The sequence below is a fragment of the Oryza glaberrima genome, chromosome 4, assembly GCF_000147395.1.
Source record: "Oryza glaberrima chromosome 4, OglaRS2, whole genome shotgun sequence".
NCBI classification, from domain to species: domain Eukaryota; kingdom Viridiplantae; phylum Streptophyta; class Magnoliopsida; order Poales; family Poaceae; genus Oryza; species Oryza glaberrima.
In genome coordinates, this window is record NC_068329.1 from 15,926,031 (window position 1) to 15,943,424 (window position 17,394).

The 17,394-nt window shown below is 41.7% G+C and overlaps 2 protein-coding genes and 1 pseudogene across 2 annotated transcripts; all 3 read left to right on the forward strand.

The window, feature by feature from the left end:
* Positions 1-954: 954 nt before the first annotated feature.
* Positions 955-4,227, forward strand: LOC127770816 (uncharacterized; annotated as a pseudogene).
* Positions 4,228-4,251: 24 nt separating this feature from the next.
* On the forward strand, positions 4,252-9,703 carry LOC127771047 (vacuolar protein-sorting-associated protein 11 homolog). Its single transcript, XM_052296849.1, has 5 exons — positions 4,252-4,586; positions 5,067-5,240; positions 5,335-5,649; positions 6,383-8,161; positions 8,927-9,703. The coding sequence occupies exons 1-5, from the start codon at positions 4,368-4,370 to the stop codon at positions 9,281-9,283; spliced, it is 2,844 nt and encodes a 947-aa protein (XP_052152809.1). The 5' UTR covers positions 4,252-4,367; the 3' UTR covers positions 9,284-9,703.
* A 2,905-nt stretch (positions 9,704-12,608) lies between these two features.
* Positions 12,609-17,147, forward strand: LOC127769538 (uncharacterized). Its single transcript, XM_052295134.1, has 4 exons — positions 12,609-12,763; positions 13,398-13,824; positions 13,920-14,048; positions 15,602-17,147. Exons 2-4 carry the CDS (start codon positions 13,438-13,440, stop codon positions 16,808-16,810), a joined length of 1,725 nt encoding a protein of 574 aa, XP_052151094.1. The 5' UTR covers positions 12,609-12,763; positions 13,398-13,437; the 3' UTR covers positions 16,811-17,147.
* The last annotated feature ends 247 nt before the right edge of the window (positions 17,148-17,394 follow it).

Consider the following 17,394-nt stretch of genomic DNA (forward strand, 5'->3'; position numbering starts at 1 on the left):
CTGAGAAATGTGGGCTTGATGGATATGGGTTATAATGGCCCTGCTTACACTTGAACTAATAAAAGGTCAGGTAGAGATCTTATTTATGAAAGACTAGATAGATGCCTGGCTAATGTTGAATGGTGTGCTAATTTTCCTAATACTACTATTTATCATCTCCCTTTCATTTATGGTGATCATGCTCCTATTTTGATTTTACTTAATCCTTCTCACAGAAAACCAAAAAAATCATTTAAGTTTGAGAATTGGTGGCTAACTGAGAATGACTTTCATGACTTTGCCAAAAATAGCTGGGACAAAATTAATGGTTCTTTTGTTTTAAAAGCATGGAAATTAGGTCTCAATCTCTTATCTTGGAGCAAAAAGAAGAAACCTCTTCAACAGCAAATTGCTACTTCCTCCATTTCATATTATAAGATTTTCTAGCATTGCCCACATTCATATATATGTTAATGAATCTAAGCACACATACGTCTAGATTCATTAATATCTATATGAATATGAGCAATGCTAGAAAGTCTTATAACCTGAAATAGAGGTAGTAACACTGAACAAGAAATCCTAGACATTTAGTCTTCCAATGACAGACATCAGCAGGTGGAGAAGGAGAAAGAGCTAGTTGCCAAACACGACTCTCTCCTACAGAAGCTCTCGGATCATCATAGGCAAAGAGCCAAGAAGCATTGGGTCAAGGATGGAGACAGAAACACCTCATTTTTTCATCAAGCTGCCATCAAGAGAAGAAGGAAAAATAGAATCACTTCTATCATGTCTAATAATCATTTGGTTACTAACCCTGACGACATTGCTAATGTTTTCATTGATTATTTCACTGATCTCTTTTGTTCAGACAGAACTAACAGGCCGAGTACATATTCCTCGGGTAATGATGACCCAGCCCAAATGGACTGGCAATGCCCAGACTAACAGGAAGTTTGGCAAATCATCAGAAACATGAAGAGCAATGCCTCTCCTGAGCCTGATGGGATGAATGTAGCCTTCTTCAAGGCGGCCTGGGGATGGATAAAAGATGACATCATGAAGCTCGTTGAAGACTTTTATAACACAGGTAATCTTCCCAAAGAACTGAACAAAACCAATATTGTCCTCATTCCTAAGAAAAACAGGCCAGCTAACCCTGCAGATTTCAAGTCCATTAGTCTTTGTAATGTGATGTACAAAATCATTGCCAAATCCATTGCAAACATAATCAAAGGTAAACTTCCTGACCTAATCTTTAACTCTTAGCATGCCTACATTCCTGGGAGAAGAATTGCAAATAACATTATTATTGCCCAGGAAATTGTTCATTCGTTTGGTCTTAACTCTTTCAAAAACAAAGGTTTTCTGCTGAAAATTGATCTCTCCAAAGCTTTTGATAGATTGGAATGGGATTTCATTGCTTCTGCTATGAAAAAGATGGGCTTTCACTCTAATTTCATCAATTTGGTTCAGGGTTGCATCAGCTCCGCTTCCTTTTATGTGACCTTTAATGGTCAATCTTATGATGCTTTCAATGCTAATAGAGGTGTTAGACAGGGTTGTCCTCTTTCTCCTTATCTGTTCGTGTTGGCTCTTAATGAGCTTTCTAATCAGCTTAATGAGGATCTCCTTAATAATCAGATGAAAGGCATTAAACTTAGCCCTCAGGGGCCGGCCATTCACTCTCTCCTTTATGCAGATGATTTAATCATTACAGGTGAAGCTACTGAGATCGAAGCAAGAAAAATCAAAGAAATCATTGAGAATTTTTGCAACAAATCAGGCCAAACTCCCAACTGGAGTAAATCTGCCATCCTTTTCAGCAAATCCACTCCTCTTTACATCCAGAATTCCATCAAAACCATCTTCCATGTTGCTTCTGTTGATTCCAATACCAAACATTTGGGCCATCCCCTCTTTGTCACTAATAGAACAAAAATTTTTGTCTACCAATTCATTGTGGATAAATTCAAAGCCAAGCCTACTAATCTAAAGGCTAACAAACTTTCCCATGCTGGTAGGCTTACCTTAATCAAAACTGTTTTTGCCTCCCTTCCTGTTTATTACATGGCTACCACCCTCCTTCCCAAAAAGATCATTGCCAAACTCACTTCTATCATCAGAATCTTCTGGTGGACAGGAGTGAGGGAGGGTCAGGACAAGAAGCCTCTCTGCCTTAAATCCTGGTCTGACATTTGCAAACTTGTTCAGGATGGTGGTTTAGGTATAAGAGATATTCAGATGGCGAACAGGAGCCTGATTCTAAATGCTGCCTGGAGACTAGTCAGTAAGCTTGATGAGCAGGTATCTCAAATCCTGAAAGGTAAATATTTCCCAAATACTTCCTTCTGGAGAGCCTCTAAGAATTCTCCCAAATCTGTCTTTTGGAGCTCGATTCTGAATCTCAGGAAAACTCTCAAGGATTCTGTGTCTTGGCAGTTAGCTGATGGAAGTGTGTCTGTTTGGAGCTAACCTTGGTGTGATCTAAATGCTGATATCCATGATTTCTTAAAACTAGACTCTATGCAAGTTCAATTGCCTAATAATGTTGCAGATCTCTGGACATAAGACAAATGCTAGGATATACAGAAGTTGAACTCCATCTTTGAGCAACAGGTGGTCAACAAAATTTTGCAGGTACCAATTATCCAAGATAATATAGCAGACAGGCTTTGCTGGAAATTCACATCTAACGGAGAATGTAATTCAAAAGGTGCATATAAAGAAATCTGGAAGAGAGAAGCTCCTCAAGATGCCTAGGTAAGTGAACAAGTTAAAAACGATTATGAAACAGGTAAGAAAAGATAAATGTATGGCTCCAAAAATCAAAATCTTTGCCTGGAGACTGCTGATGGGAGCCTTGCCTACTGCAACCAGGCTAAATTTCAGGGTTAGTGAAATCTCTCCGAATTGCTTCCGTTGTGGTATGCCTGAAAATGATTTTCATCTTTTCTTCGGCTGCCCTTTTAGCAAGATCACTTGGATGATTTCTGACATTAATCTCCGCACTGATATTTTCTCTGATAATGTTTCTATGGCTCACATAATTGCTTACATTTCCAATAACTGTTCTAACAAAGCCACTTTAAATAGAATCTTCACAATCATGTGGCAGATTTGGAAGGCTAGAAATGATCTCAAGTTTTAGGGTAAAATTCAGGAGCCATCTCAAGTTTATTTTGCAGCAAAGGCAATGATCAGCTTCCTACATTGAGCAACCTCATTTGCAGGATGATGATATGGAGCAATCTTCATCGGAGAGAGGAATGGAAAAGTTGCCGGAAGGAAATAGATGTTATATAGATGCTTCTTGGGATGATAACAAAATAGGCATTGGAATCTTCTTCCATTTGCCTAACACTCACAATGCTCTTTTTATCAAAGCTTATAGTCATTTGGCAGAATCCCCTTTGCAAGCTGAACTGCTAGCCTTGCAGCTAGCCATGGAAATTGCCTTGATTCTGAACTTTGCAGATACAGTCTTCCTTACTAATTGCTCAACGCTGACGGACACGGCTAGGAAAAAGAACTTTCAAGAGGATCCAGGACATTGGATTCTACTGCCCATTTGGAGTCAAATCCAAGCTTTCTTGCCGGATCATTAAGAGTCCATTGGATTCCAAGACAACTTAATAAGCTAGCTGATAAACTTGCTAAAGATGCTAGGGGATGTTCTTCCTCCTCTCCTGCTTTTAATTGTCAAAATATTTCCCACATCGCTTAGAGCAAGTTTAATAGTACCACCCACTACTGGCTCCAATTGATCTATAGCCAATCTAATAGCCAATTCATACAATAGTTGCTTACTATACTATTAATATATGGTCCCACCTGTCATACACACAGTGTGTATTGAAGTCCGTGCTGCAGCTGGCTATAGATTTGTAGCCTGCTGCTCTTCTCTCTTATCGTTTATCTTATTAAAATATATTTATACCTGGCTAATAGCATGCTATTGTACCTGCTCTTATCCTTCGCATCGATGTTTTGCTTCTATGCTGCGATCCAGCCTAAGGGCAAGAAATTGTACAATCAACCATGTACTCTGCTTTTGCTGCCATTCATCGCTGAGAATGGCCTAACATTTTTACTTACTAGGCCCATCCATCCATATACCACGCCCGGATAGACAAAATTTTTAGCCCACCCAACTAGGCCCAACTATATGGACCATATATTTGGGCCGGTTTGGGCCCAGTCTGCGAACAGGTGGAGTTCACTTCGAGGATTTCGCGTCCGATCCGAATCCAGTCCGATCCAATCCAATCCGACCCAGCGATCGAGCCGCACCCCCCTCCTCCGCCGGTCGCCGCCGCCGCCGGAGAAAGGCCTTCCGCCCTCCCTCCGGCGGGCTCCCCCTCTCTCTCTCTGCTCGGGCAGCGGGGATGTACCAGTGGCGCAAGTTCGAGTTCTTCGAGGAGAAGGCGGCCGGGCGGGGCGTGCCCGGCGAGATCGCCTCCCGCGTCAGCTGCTGCTCCGGCGGCCGCGGCCGCGTCGCCGTCGGCTGCGACGACGGCACGGTTGGGCTCCTCGACCGCGGGTTCCGCCTCTCCTACGGCTTCCAGGCCTACGCCTCCTCCGTCCTCTTCCTCCAGCAGCTCAAGGTACTGGGATAGTAGGATCCCTTTCAGGATTCAATTCTCCAGTAGATTTGCTTCCGGTGTTGTCTATCGTGCTGGATCCTGTATAGTTAGGGGGTAAAAGAAGCCATTGATATGTAATCGATCACTAATTTTGACTTGTGAGTAGCGGGCGCACTCTCCTACGACCCTGAACAATGCGAGACATTTTTGTATACAATTTGCAAGTAACTTGTTGAATCATTTGGTTCTCTGAGGCTTAGGGTCAGGGTTTGAAGAATAAAATTTCGGTTGCTGATAGTTTTGCAAGTACCATTAGTTGTTTCTTTTAGTCTTAATGTCTTATAGACAAAATGGCTTTCTTTTCTTTTCTCACTAATATGCCTGCTAAATATGTACTGGTTGTTAGTATTATTTTTAATGCCTTCTTGTGTATTGCATTTACTAATTGCATTGTTTTATCATGATAATAGAAGCTAACTGTGGTATTTAACAACTGAGCAGCAAAGGAATGTTCTTATCACGGTTGGCGATGATGATCAGCCATCTTCACTATCGTCAGCAATCTGTCTAAAAGTTTTCGATCTTGATAAAGTACAAGAAGAAGGTTCAAGTACAACAAGTCCTTTCTGTGTTCAAATTTTGCGCATCTTCACTAAGCAATTTCCTCAGGCAAAGGTAAATTCTCCTGCGAAATTTTGTGTCTATGTTATGTACTTAACATCCTTTTTCTAGCTCTAATCTAATTATCATGTATTGCGGACCATTTCAGATTACATCTTTTGTGGTTCTAGAAGAAGCACCTCCTATACTGCTAATTGCGATTGGACTGGACAATGGTTCCATTTATTGCATCAAAGGTGACATCGCACGTGAGCGTATCACGCGATTCATGTTGCAAGTCGAGGATGGCACCAGTTTACCTATTACTGGTCTTGGTTTCCGAGTTGAGGGGCAAGCACACCAGTTATTTGCTGTAACTCCTAGTTCAATAACCTTGTTTAGCTTGCATGATCATCCACCGAGGAGGCAAACGCTTGATCAGATTGGTTGTGAGACCAATGCTGTGGCGATGAGTGACCGCATGGTAAGGATGTCATCTTCTGTTTTTGTTCATGTTTGTCTGTCGTTCCCCTCTAATCATATAGTTATACACATGTTGTTCAAAATCTGCTTGCAACTCTCTCTGATTTAGGGCTTGTTTGGTAATCTGACCCAACTTACCCATGATATTTGTGTAGTTTTCTGATAAGCTAATGTGTTCCTGGAAAAATATGGGATCCTCAGCCTCACATTTGCTGCAAAAAATTGCATGCGAATTGTGGTGACTGACTAACCATACACTTGCCACCATCCCCTATGTTATATGGAAGTTATGTATGTATCTCTTCTCATCACAGACTGACAGCCTTAAGTAAAGTCAAGGCAAAGGCACATACACTAATCATACTAAAGTAAAATTAGTCTGACCAAGTTTAACTAAGGGATAGATGCAGCTAACTTAGCTCTGCGGCTAACCAAAATCAATATGTAGCTTGACTCTTGTGACGCAAAGTCTAGACCCCTTTGTGACTGCCTGTTTTCCCTGCCTTGTGGCTGCTCGAAACCACCTCAGTGTACAATTGTGAAATAATGCATAGGAAAATTGGCACTAACCATGTAGACCCATAATAGATTATAGTTTATTGCAAGCTAGCTACAAGACATGGGTCTCTCCACATGCATTTGATTATTGCATTCATGCCTGTGCTGTTCCCAGTACATTTTTCACTAGGATCTTGGTGAAATGCAATCCTTATGTCCATCTATCGTCTATACAGGATCTGATTATTGGTAGACCTGAAGCTGTGTATTTCTATGAAATTGATGGTAGAGGTCCTTGCTGGGCCTTTGATGGTGAGAAAAAGTTTGTTGGATGGTTTCGGGGCTATTTACTATGCATTATTGAAGATCAGAGGAGCCGGAAGAATACTCTTAATGTATATGATCTTAAGAATCGGTTGATTGCACATAGCATGCCAGTGGGGGATGTTTCACACTTGGTCTCTGAGTGGGGATATATTATTCTGATAATGAGCGATAAAAAGATTCTTTGCATTGGAGAGAAAGATATGGAGAGTAAGCTTGATATGTTGTTTAAGAAAAATCTGTATACAGTCGCAATCAATCTTGTACAAAGTCAACAGGCCGATCCTGCTTCAACTGCTGAGGTTCTAAGGAAGTATGGTGACCATCTCTATGGAAAACAGGAATATGATGAGGCCATGTCCCAATATATCCACACCATTGGCCATCTTGAACCATCATATGTTATACAGAAGTTCCTTGATGCAAAACGCATCTACAATCTCACAAACTATTTAGAGAAGTTACATGATCGTGGGTTAGCATCCAAAGACCACACCACCCTTCTGTTGAATTGCTATACTAAACTGAAAGATGTGGAGAAGCTTAACCATTTCATCAAAGATGAAGATGGGGTAGGTGAAATCAAGTTTGATGTGGAAACTGCCATAAGAGTATGTCGTGCAGCTGGATATCATGAGCATGCTATGTTTGTTGCCAAAAAGGCTGGGAGGCATGAGTTGTATTTGAAAATTTTACTGGAGGATCTTGGTAGATATGATGAGGCACTGCAGTATATATCTAGCCTTGAGGCGAATCAAGCAGGTCTTACTGTAAAAGAGTATGGGAAAATTCTTGTGGAGCATAGACCTGCTGAAACAGTTGAAATACTGTTGAGACTCTGTACAGATGGTGGAGATCCTATGACAAGAAGAGGTTCAAATAGCATGCATTTGCTTATGATACCTTCTCCAATGGACTTTGTAAACATATTTGTACACAGCCCGAAACATCTCATGGAATTTCTAGAGAATTATACCAAAGCAGTAAAGGACTCACCTGCTCAAACAGAAATTCATAACACCCTTCTGGAGTTATATATATCAAAAGATTTAAGTTTCCCTTCTATGTCACAAGAAAATGGCTTTGAAGAGCAGAATAGTAAGGAAAGAAAAGGTAAAGAAGTTGCAAATGGCTATAAATCTGGCCCAAGGGAGAAAGGAAATCTGGGAAAGGAAGATATGAATGTCGCAAAGGATATTGTTGATAGGCAAAGGAAAGGGCTTGCATTGCTCAAGTCTGCATGGACATCTGAGATGGATGATCCTCTGTATGATGTTGATCTTGCTCTTATCATCTGTAATGCAAATGCATTCAAAGATGGGCTATTGTTTCTGTATGAGAAACTAAAACTATTCAAAGAAGTTATTAGTTGCTACAAGCAAGCTCATGATCACGAGGGTCTAATTGCCTGCTGTAAGAAGCTAGGAGATTCATCTCAAGGTGGGGATCCATCTCTTTGGGGTGATCTGTTGAAATATTTTAGTGAGCTTGGGGAAGATTGCTCTAAAGAGGTCAAGGAGGTATTGACCTATATTGAAAAGGAGGATGTTTTGCCTCCTATTGTTGTGCTAGAGACATTGTCGAAAAACCCATGCTTGACACTGTCAGTTGTCAAGGATTACATTGCCCGCAAACTTGAGCAAGAATCAAAGCTAATCGAAGAAGATAGGAAATCTATTGACAAGTACCAGGTTGGCAATTTAACTGCGCTACCTTTTTCCTTGCAGCTTTTACAATAGTTGGGAGAAGGAATTGGTATCCATTAATAGTTTAGTTTGCTGCAACATAAGATTGAAAAGCCTTCCTCTATTGCTGCTAGATACAATACAAAACATGTTCAAGCCAAAAAAAACAAATATTAGAGGATTTTTTGTTCATATATTTCACTAAAATATGTTTGAGCTGTCATACTTGATATAGTCATTAAATTATTTTCATACAGTTTTGTACTCTGTATAGTCAATGTCCTAAACTTTGTAGTTAGATGTGGCTGTTGCACAGCTATTGGCATGTGGTCTCACAAGGTGCCTTTCCATGTGATGAACCTTTGTATGGATATACTTAAACACTAGATTTCAGTTGAAATGTGTTTCAGGACAAATTTGTTTTAATTTACTGAGTTCAGCAATTTGTTTTGCATCACACATTCCATGTGTATGTTTTCTCTCAGTTAGTCAGTTTGATGACCTTAGAATTTATTTAATCATGCAGTGTAGCATGATTAACCAGCTGTTGGAGTGTTGATACACACTTTGCACCACGGGTTACTTTTTGTGTGTAATATATATTTGAGTTGACATAATTACCATGATAAATAATTTGTTAGCGCTTAACAATGATGAGTGCCATCCTTTATTTGGAAAGATGACAGAAAACGTTACTAAATCCCAGCAACAACCTACATAGAAACGATAACAAATAGATAACGATTGATAACATCTTTTTTGTTTATACAGGATGAGACAGAACTGATGAAAAGGGAGATAGAAGACCTCAAGACAAACGCAAAGGTCTTTCAGCTTAGCAAGTGTACGGCGTGCACCTTTACGCTTGACCTTCCTGCGGTCCACTTCATGTGCATGCACTCCTTCCACCTTCGCTGCCTTGGGGACAATGAGAAAGAATGCCCAGAATGTGCTCCCGAATATAGATCTGTCATGGAGGCAAAGCAGAAGCTAGAACATAACGCTAGAGACCATGATCTCTTCTTCAGGCAGCTGAGGGGTTCAAAGGATGGCTTCTCTGTCGTCGCAGACTATTTTAGCAAGGGCATTGTGAGTAAAACAGCCATTCCTCCTGAAAATGGCCGATAAGGAGTGGAAGAAAACCAGCTCTATTACTCCCCATGTACAGGATTTGACGATGTTTTATCTCCTTTCCCATGGTGTTTTGTCATCATGTGAGTTTCAGGGTCCATCACACAGCATGTGCAGGCCTTTAATAGCGAGTTCCTCTAGTGTACCAACTTATGTATGCTTTCTGGCCTATTTTTTGTGGCCGTGCTATGGAGTTCTGTTGTGCTTGACATTGTAAATCCTTCTGTTGGCAAACGCTGCCTAGTTTTTGGCATTTAGTTTTGATGTAAGAAGATTCACGGCCATCATGTTTGAGTTCGACACTTTGATTACTCTCGACACAGTAATTTCTTTTTCCTGTAATTGTTTTCATTGTCAGGTTACCATGGTAATGGTATTTCTCCTTGCTGTTCTTGCAATAATACGCAATTGAGAGTACTTATCTTGTAGAAGTACGTACTATCTCATATCATTGTCTTTTTGAAACCGTTGGTGTTGTCCACTAGCAAAACTGATGTAGAATACGGCATGAAAGTATAGTATGTATGATTGGAAGTACGCCTGTCGAAGAGTCTTGTCTGTGGGCGTTATTTGTCCAAACCAGCAACAGGGGAATTCGTTGTTTTTCTCGCGTGCATGATTCATCTGAACCTCCAGCAAAAAAAGAAGGCCTCAACTACTGCTGGTCCCATAGAACATGGAGATGTCCCCGTTGGAATGAATGAGAAATAGAGGCATATTATATAAAATAGTTCGAAGAACCTGACAGAGAAGAACGGTACATATAGTGTAGAATAGTGGCACATTCTGACATATTGTAACTGAACCCCAAAAAGGAAAAAAAAGTGACATTATCATACGTGCAACGCATGCGATCACCATTCGTCGCGTCGTGGGCACATGAGGTTCACAATTATCAATCTTCCCAATTAAGTAGAGCATGAGAGAAAGACGGCAAGATGCGGCCAAAGAGTGTAGGATTCAAGCTAAACTATACGTTATTCACGTATACACCGGAAATGGATGGTTAAGGGTCTGTTTGGGGAACTTCTAGCTTCTTCTACAATCAGAAGCTCCCCCAAATAATTCAATCTTTGTTCCAGATTCTAAAAAGATGTAGCTGTAGAATCCAGAAAATAAACTAAAAGCTGGCCTGGAAAACCCAGCTTTTACAGATTCTCAGAAGCTAGCTACCAACCAGCTATTTCTTAGAATCTTAAGCTCCCCTAAACAGCCCCTAGATATGTAAGATAAGACTTAAGCTAGTATGCACCATCTTCATCCATGCCCATATATATGTGCAAGAAGTTCAGTCCACTATCCTTCGATTCACAACCACATTGATTTCGTGCATTTTGCAAGTTGGTGACTTGGTGGGACAATGCTTTGCGCCATTATACCTAGAGAGATAAAAGGAAATTCAACATATCTGCTAGAATGTTTGTAAAGGAGAGAAACATAAGAGTAGTGTGTGCCACACTAGAGTATGTCCTTGGAAGTTATGTTTAAACTAAACAACTAATTGCGTATATGCCACTAGTGCAACCTTCCGTTGTCCATTTGCTATTAATGTGTACTTTTATAGGCCAGGAGTAGTTAGGGCTATAATACACATAGGGGTAGTAAAGGTAGTTCAGCGATAAAACTTAGTATTTGATAGCCGTTTAAATAAAAACTTATTTTGTTCCTGTGTTTTTACTTTTCTTATCTGCTAGCTAGTCATGTTTTATACTATATCCGTCCTAAAATATAAAAGGATTTAGAGTTAACACGAATATTAAGAAAATAGGTAAAATAAAATAATATAATGTTGTAATTGGTTGAGAAAAAGAAACAAAAGGAGAAATTAAACAAGAAAGGTTATGAATTTATGATTCGTCTAGAAGAGTTAAGAGAATGTAGATAAAGAAATTAGTATATTTTTTTAACAAATTTTGAATATTTATTTCTTGGGAAGGACTAGGTAGAATCATGCATGGCAGTTTTCTTTTTTAAAAATGAAGCCGCGCTAATATTTTCTTCGTCCCAAAATATAAGATCCTAAAATTGAATGAGATATTTCCTACTACTACGAATCTAGACGGGTTACCTATCTAGACTGTTAGTACTAATAAATGTCTCATCCGATTCTAGATTATTATATTTTGAGCCGGAGGGGGGAGGAGTTGTTATGAGAGTACGTAGTAGTAATCTATTTCTTTTCTTATTTGTCAGTCCTTTAAAGCTGCATTGCACACAACCTACAGTCTTATCTTTTTCTTATGCATATACTTTTATGTCAACCAAAATTTGAATTTTCAACCTTAAATTTAAAATTGATTTTGAGGTGTTTTCATCGAAGTTTAGTTTTCAGTCTTTGCTTTTAGATCGCTAATAACACGTATATAAAAGTTTTATTCACAAATTATTTTTATTTTTAAATATGTTGTTTGGCTTATTTCACGAATAAACCCAAACGATGGGACCGATAGACCTGAACAGAATATTACACTAAGCTAACATAGCTCTAAATACTCAGTATCGATATATCTGAAAAATTTATCCCTAAAAGTGACTATTTATTTTTTTTTTTACAAAGGGTGCAAGACAGCTCAGTTCCTGAAACGTTTTTTAGAGCCTGTTCACTTTGATGCCAAATAAAACCTTACCAAATTTTTGTAATGCCAAAATTTTGGTAACTTGCCAAAATTTTAGCAGGATTTCTTATATAGTTACCAAAATTTGAAAACAAACTAAATGTAGCCACTTTTTTTTGACAATTTTACTAAAATTTGGTAAGATGAAAAATGGCATCAAAGTGAACAGGCTCTGAGATTCGTAGGGGCAAGAACTGTGGACCCTATGGTGCGGATTTGTACCAACCAGTTACCACAGTACAGACCCGGTCGAAAATGATCGGAATTGATAGCCGTTTTTTCCTCATAAACAACGCTCAATCGATTGGTAATTAACCATATTTATCATTTGAACTTTTAAGTATCGATATTAATACAATCTAACAGAAACACAAAATTTATATATAGAAAAAAACAATAATGATCTGAAACGGTACCCTTCGTACGAAAATAACGCTCGGTCGACCGGGAATTTCTGCGACTACTTTCACCCCTCCCCTCACGCCCCCGTACCGTACGCACACTGCACCAGCAGTAGTACAACACGCCGGTTTGTCACGTACTCTCCCCCGCCCATGCATCCATCAGCCGTACGTCGTAGCCTAGGGGCGTGTCCACTACTGTACACTACAGCTCACCCCGAACCGAGCCGAGGACGCGAAGCCCCGCACGCGCGTCCATCCACGACCGCAACGATCTGCGCGCATCATCCCTGTCCACTTCTCCACCCACCCGTGTGCGCTGCTGCTGCTGCCATCACAGGCATTCCCAGCAGCCGCAGCAGCCTGCTCCTCATCCTCATCATGGCGCCAGCCAGCAGCAGCAGCTGCTGCTGACACAGCTCAGGCAAGCATCCATCCACGGACGCCTCTCCCATTGATGGGTAGGAGGAGCTAGTACCCCCGCTTACACTAACCCTCTCCTCTTCCTCCTCCTCTTCCATTCCATATGTAACTGTAGTAATTCTTGGCTGCACACACACAACACATTTCTCGGTTCTTGAGTTTCTTGGAACCGTATGTAACTGTATTCTACTCCTCGGTCCTCGCGAAAGCTGCTGCTGCTGCTAGCAAGCAACCTCCTCCTCCTCTTTTCAGTTTTGTCGTTTCTCTTGGTTCTTTCTTTCTGCGAGCAAATTTTTACTCTGGAAAAAAAATTAATCCGGATTGGGTTGTGTTGTGTTGTGTGGCATTTTGATGTGAGTGTGTGTGTGATCATGGTCATAATGTCACATCCCCTTTTGCTGCTCTTGCTTCTGCTGCTGCTGCTGCTGCTGCTGCTTCTTATTCCTTCCTTTAAAGCTGTGGTTGGTTCCAGCATCCATCAATCTCATCTTTTTTTCTCTTTTCTTTTCTTTCGCTTTTGCTCTTTCCCCTTTGATCAGCTTGATTGTGACATTCTTCACTTCACTTCACTTGAGCTGCATCTCAGCTCAGTTCTTGACCACTCGCTTTGCTTTGCTGACGACGTTGCTGACTGTGCTCTTGTTTACCGTTGCTTATTCTTGGCGAGAGAAGAAGCCAGCGCGGATCTTGCGGCGTGGCGGCGGCGGCGGCAATGCGGAGGCGCGGCGGCGGGGAGGAGGGCGGCGGCGTGGTGGGTGCGGGGGCGGTGGTGAGGCGGCTGGACAGGATCCGGAAGCGGGGCGCGCTGTCGTCGTCGGGCGGGTCGGGCGCGGCGAGGAAGCTCAGGTTCAGGGCGCCGGCGGTGCTGCTGCGGCGGCGGAGCGGGGCGGCGGTCATGTCGGAGGCGTCGTCGCGGACCCGGGGCCGGCATTGCCGCGCCCAAGCCGCGGCCGCGGCGGACGGGGCGCGGCCGGCGAGGAGGCTCGTGGGCGCGTTCTGGCAGATGGACAAGGAGAGGCTATTCGGCGAGGACGCCGCGGCGGCGGCGCCACCGCCGCGCCGGAGCGGCCTGCTTCCTCGCAGCCGCGCGCCGACGGAGGCGAGTGAAGGCCACGCTGCTGCATTTTCCCAAATCTATCGATTAATTTGGTTTTGGTGGCTGTTCGATTCATCGAATCTTGTTTCGATTTTCAGGTGTCCAAGGGGTCAAGAAGGAGCAGGAGCAAGATCTTGGAGGCCGACGTGAAGGGGAGCTGGCACGGCGGCGGCCATGGCCACTGGCTCTCCTCTGCAGATGTGATGAGCAACGCCACAGCAATGGAGGTAAACTTTTTCTTTTTTTGCAGAGCTTCAATTTTGATGAGACTTTCAGTAGTTTCAGTTGTGACATTGGACATATGTTGATTTGCATTTGCACTCATGTTTGGGTTCTGATTGAAAATCTCACTTGGGATTACAGTTCAGTTAGATGGAAATCTGCGAGTACAAAATGTAGGCCAAGGGTGGGTCATTATAGTTCAGTTGAATTGAGACCAGCAATGTAGGCCACCATGTTTGCATCTGAGTTCCAAATCTACCTAATTTCTTGGTTCAGTCACATTGATGTGACCAGCTGCAAATGTTTAGTTCTATGCTGATAGAGTGTCCGAATAGGCTTTTGTGTCTCGAGCCACCGATGATTTTTTTTTTTAAATGAAACCTAGCTAATCACAACTAGAAGGAATAATCTCTCATTTCGGAAAGGCGAAAGCTTTTGACACTTTTGTTTCAGTGTAGCACATCCTTATATGTTTAATGGTTTCCATAATATGCAACGCAAACATAAACAAATCCGATATGCTTTGCTTCTCCAAGTGAGTTCAGTGAACACCTGATAAGCTGCATAGGTGCTGACTGCTGAGTTCTGAAGATACTTAAGGATTTACAAACAAAACCCGACCTAGTTGCATGTAAAAGGAGCATCTACTTCAGAAAAGGGTAAAACTTTTGACAATTAATTCCACACAGTACACTTTTTCAAAATGTGACCTGGATTTGTGAACATGGAAGCAGAAGGTAAAGTGAGAAGCATCTCCAAGAAGGCATTTTGATATGCACATGCACCTCGTCCACTTCTGCAACTGGCTATCAGCTAGGCTTGTACCAACTTGATTAGTTTATTCGCCAGCCAAAATGGCTCGAAAACACTTTCCCAATGTCTAGGCTGTTAGGCAGGATTAGTTATTTAGCAGTTGCTGCCTTTTAGGTAATGTGGCACATGCTTATATTGATCAAAAGTTGAACAATCTTGAAGCCTTTGAGAAGGCAAATCGGATGGTTGTCAGGTTGGTTGAAGCTAGTTTCTAATTAGAAAACCAATAGGAATTTAGGACAGTACATCCTAAGAGCTGTTTGATTATGTGGTCTGCATGTGCCTAGTTTGACATCAGTCATGAACTCATGATGCTTCTGGCTTTCAAAATGGACAACCCGTGTGCTATTATTTTTTTCCCCACGGAGATTGTGATCTTTCTCAGTTACAATAAGAAATAGTAATCCAGGTATTTTAGTCATTTTGCAGCATCACTCAGTTTGTGTTCTACAAGTGTCTTTCTGAGTCTTCATAGAGCTAACAAAACAAAAACTGACACAACATGTTTCCTATATTTTCTGCAAAATACAAACTTGAGTAATTTTTTTTCCTGAAAGCTGTCAATTTTGCAAGCATCGATGAGAAAAGGTAGTTAGTAATACTGGGTTCATTATCTGAAAAAAAAAGTATTATTGGGTTAGGTAATGCTTCAATTTTGCTTGTTTCATATGAGCACTTCACTTATCCTAAGAATTCACACTATGGCAATACTTGAAGTTACTAAAACTTGGTTAATCCATTTCAGATCGTCACATGCTCCCAAGATGATGTTTCAAGATGTCCTCAAGAGAAAACAGTCAACCTTCATGACCTGCATAACAGCCTGATTGCTTCTAAAGAACTTGTCAGAGTACTAGCACACATTTGGGGGCCTGGAGAACTGAATCCATCAACCACTTCACTGATTTCAGCCCTACGCTCCGAGATTGATCTTGCCCGCTCTCATGTGCGAAAGCTTATCAAGGAACAAAAATCAGAGGGCATCGAGAGCTTAAAGAAGCAGCTTGTGCAAGAGATGGAATCCTGGAAGAGCAAGCAGAAGGAGAAGGTGGCAAATGCTCTCCAATATATAGTTTCAGAGCTGGACAGTGAGAAGAAGTCCAGGAGAAGAGCAGAGAGGATAAACAAGAAGCTGGGGATGGCATTAGCCAACACCGAGGCCTCGTTGCAGGCGGCGACGAAGGAGCTTGAGAGGGAGAGAAAATCCAAAGGCAGAGTGGAGAAGATCTGCACCGAGCTCATCAGAGGCATCGGCGAAGACAAGGCTGAGGTGGAGGCACTGAAGAAGGAAACCGAGAAGGCTCAAGAAGAGCTTCAGAAAGAGCGGGAGATGCTCCAGCTCGCAGACGAGTGGCGCGAGCAGCGGGTTCAGATGAAGCTCTTGGAAGCACGGCTTCAGTTCGAGGAGAAAAACGCAGCCATCAACCAGCTGCACGACGAGCTTCAGGCATATTTGGACACCAAGAAGGAGCATGGACAGTCAAATGATCAAATGACACTGCTCCGCGCATCCGAAAACGGTAGGGAAATTGCTGATAACATTCAGAAGAACAGCGGAGAGTGCGATGATGAGGATGAAGACGATGACGTTGACGACTCGGCATCTGAAGGAAGTGACATGCACTCGATTGAGCTGAACGTCGATGGCAACAGCAAGAGCTACACCTGGAGTTACACTCCAACCTCAAAGGACAGGAAGAGGAATGCATCATTTTCACAGAGAGGGATGGATAGTGGTAGCTCCTGCGGCTTTGACAGAAAGTTTCAGGAAACGGGTGAAGAACTACTGGAAGGAGACTGGGCAGAAGGATGCAGCAATGGGATGCTGAACTTTGAACACGATGAGGAGAGGTACCTGGCAATCAAGAATCTCAGGGAGCAGATGCTAGCTGGGTCTGGGTTCATCGTGTCACAAGGTAGAGAACATGCTGAAAGTGAGTTTTGTGGATTGTAAGGTAAATTAAACTGATAAAAAAACAAGCTGAAATTTGAATGATAGCGGTAATCTGTAATACCAACTTTGGTGATAGATCGAATGGTTTACTCCAACTGGGTATATATAGCCAAGATTCTTCTGTGCTTGAAACAAAGTTGGTATTCATTAAATTTAAGACAAACTAACTGCAAAACTCAGATCGAGGAGAACTCAAACTGGGATGGTATGATTAGGGTGTTAATTTTGCTGACACATCTCGCCGTCACGAGCTATTCACCTGAAATTTCTCTCTCCTAACAAATAAATTGAGTTTGGACTTCTCATTAGGTGGTAATATAACTCCATGCTTATATCTGTCTCTAGAAAACTTTTAGTGAATTTAGAAAACCGTTATGTTTGATTTTTAGAGTATTTGATGGTTTTGAAATTTTTATCGGATATTTCCCCAAATAGACTTGCAATAAATTTGTCCATATACTATATGGACTTCTGTCTAGGCACTATTGTAAAGCCCATGGTAAGGTCGAATATATGGCCCATTTACAAAGATTAACAAGAATTTCGTTCAATTTCCAGGCATAACTCTTGAAAAGTTGAAATAG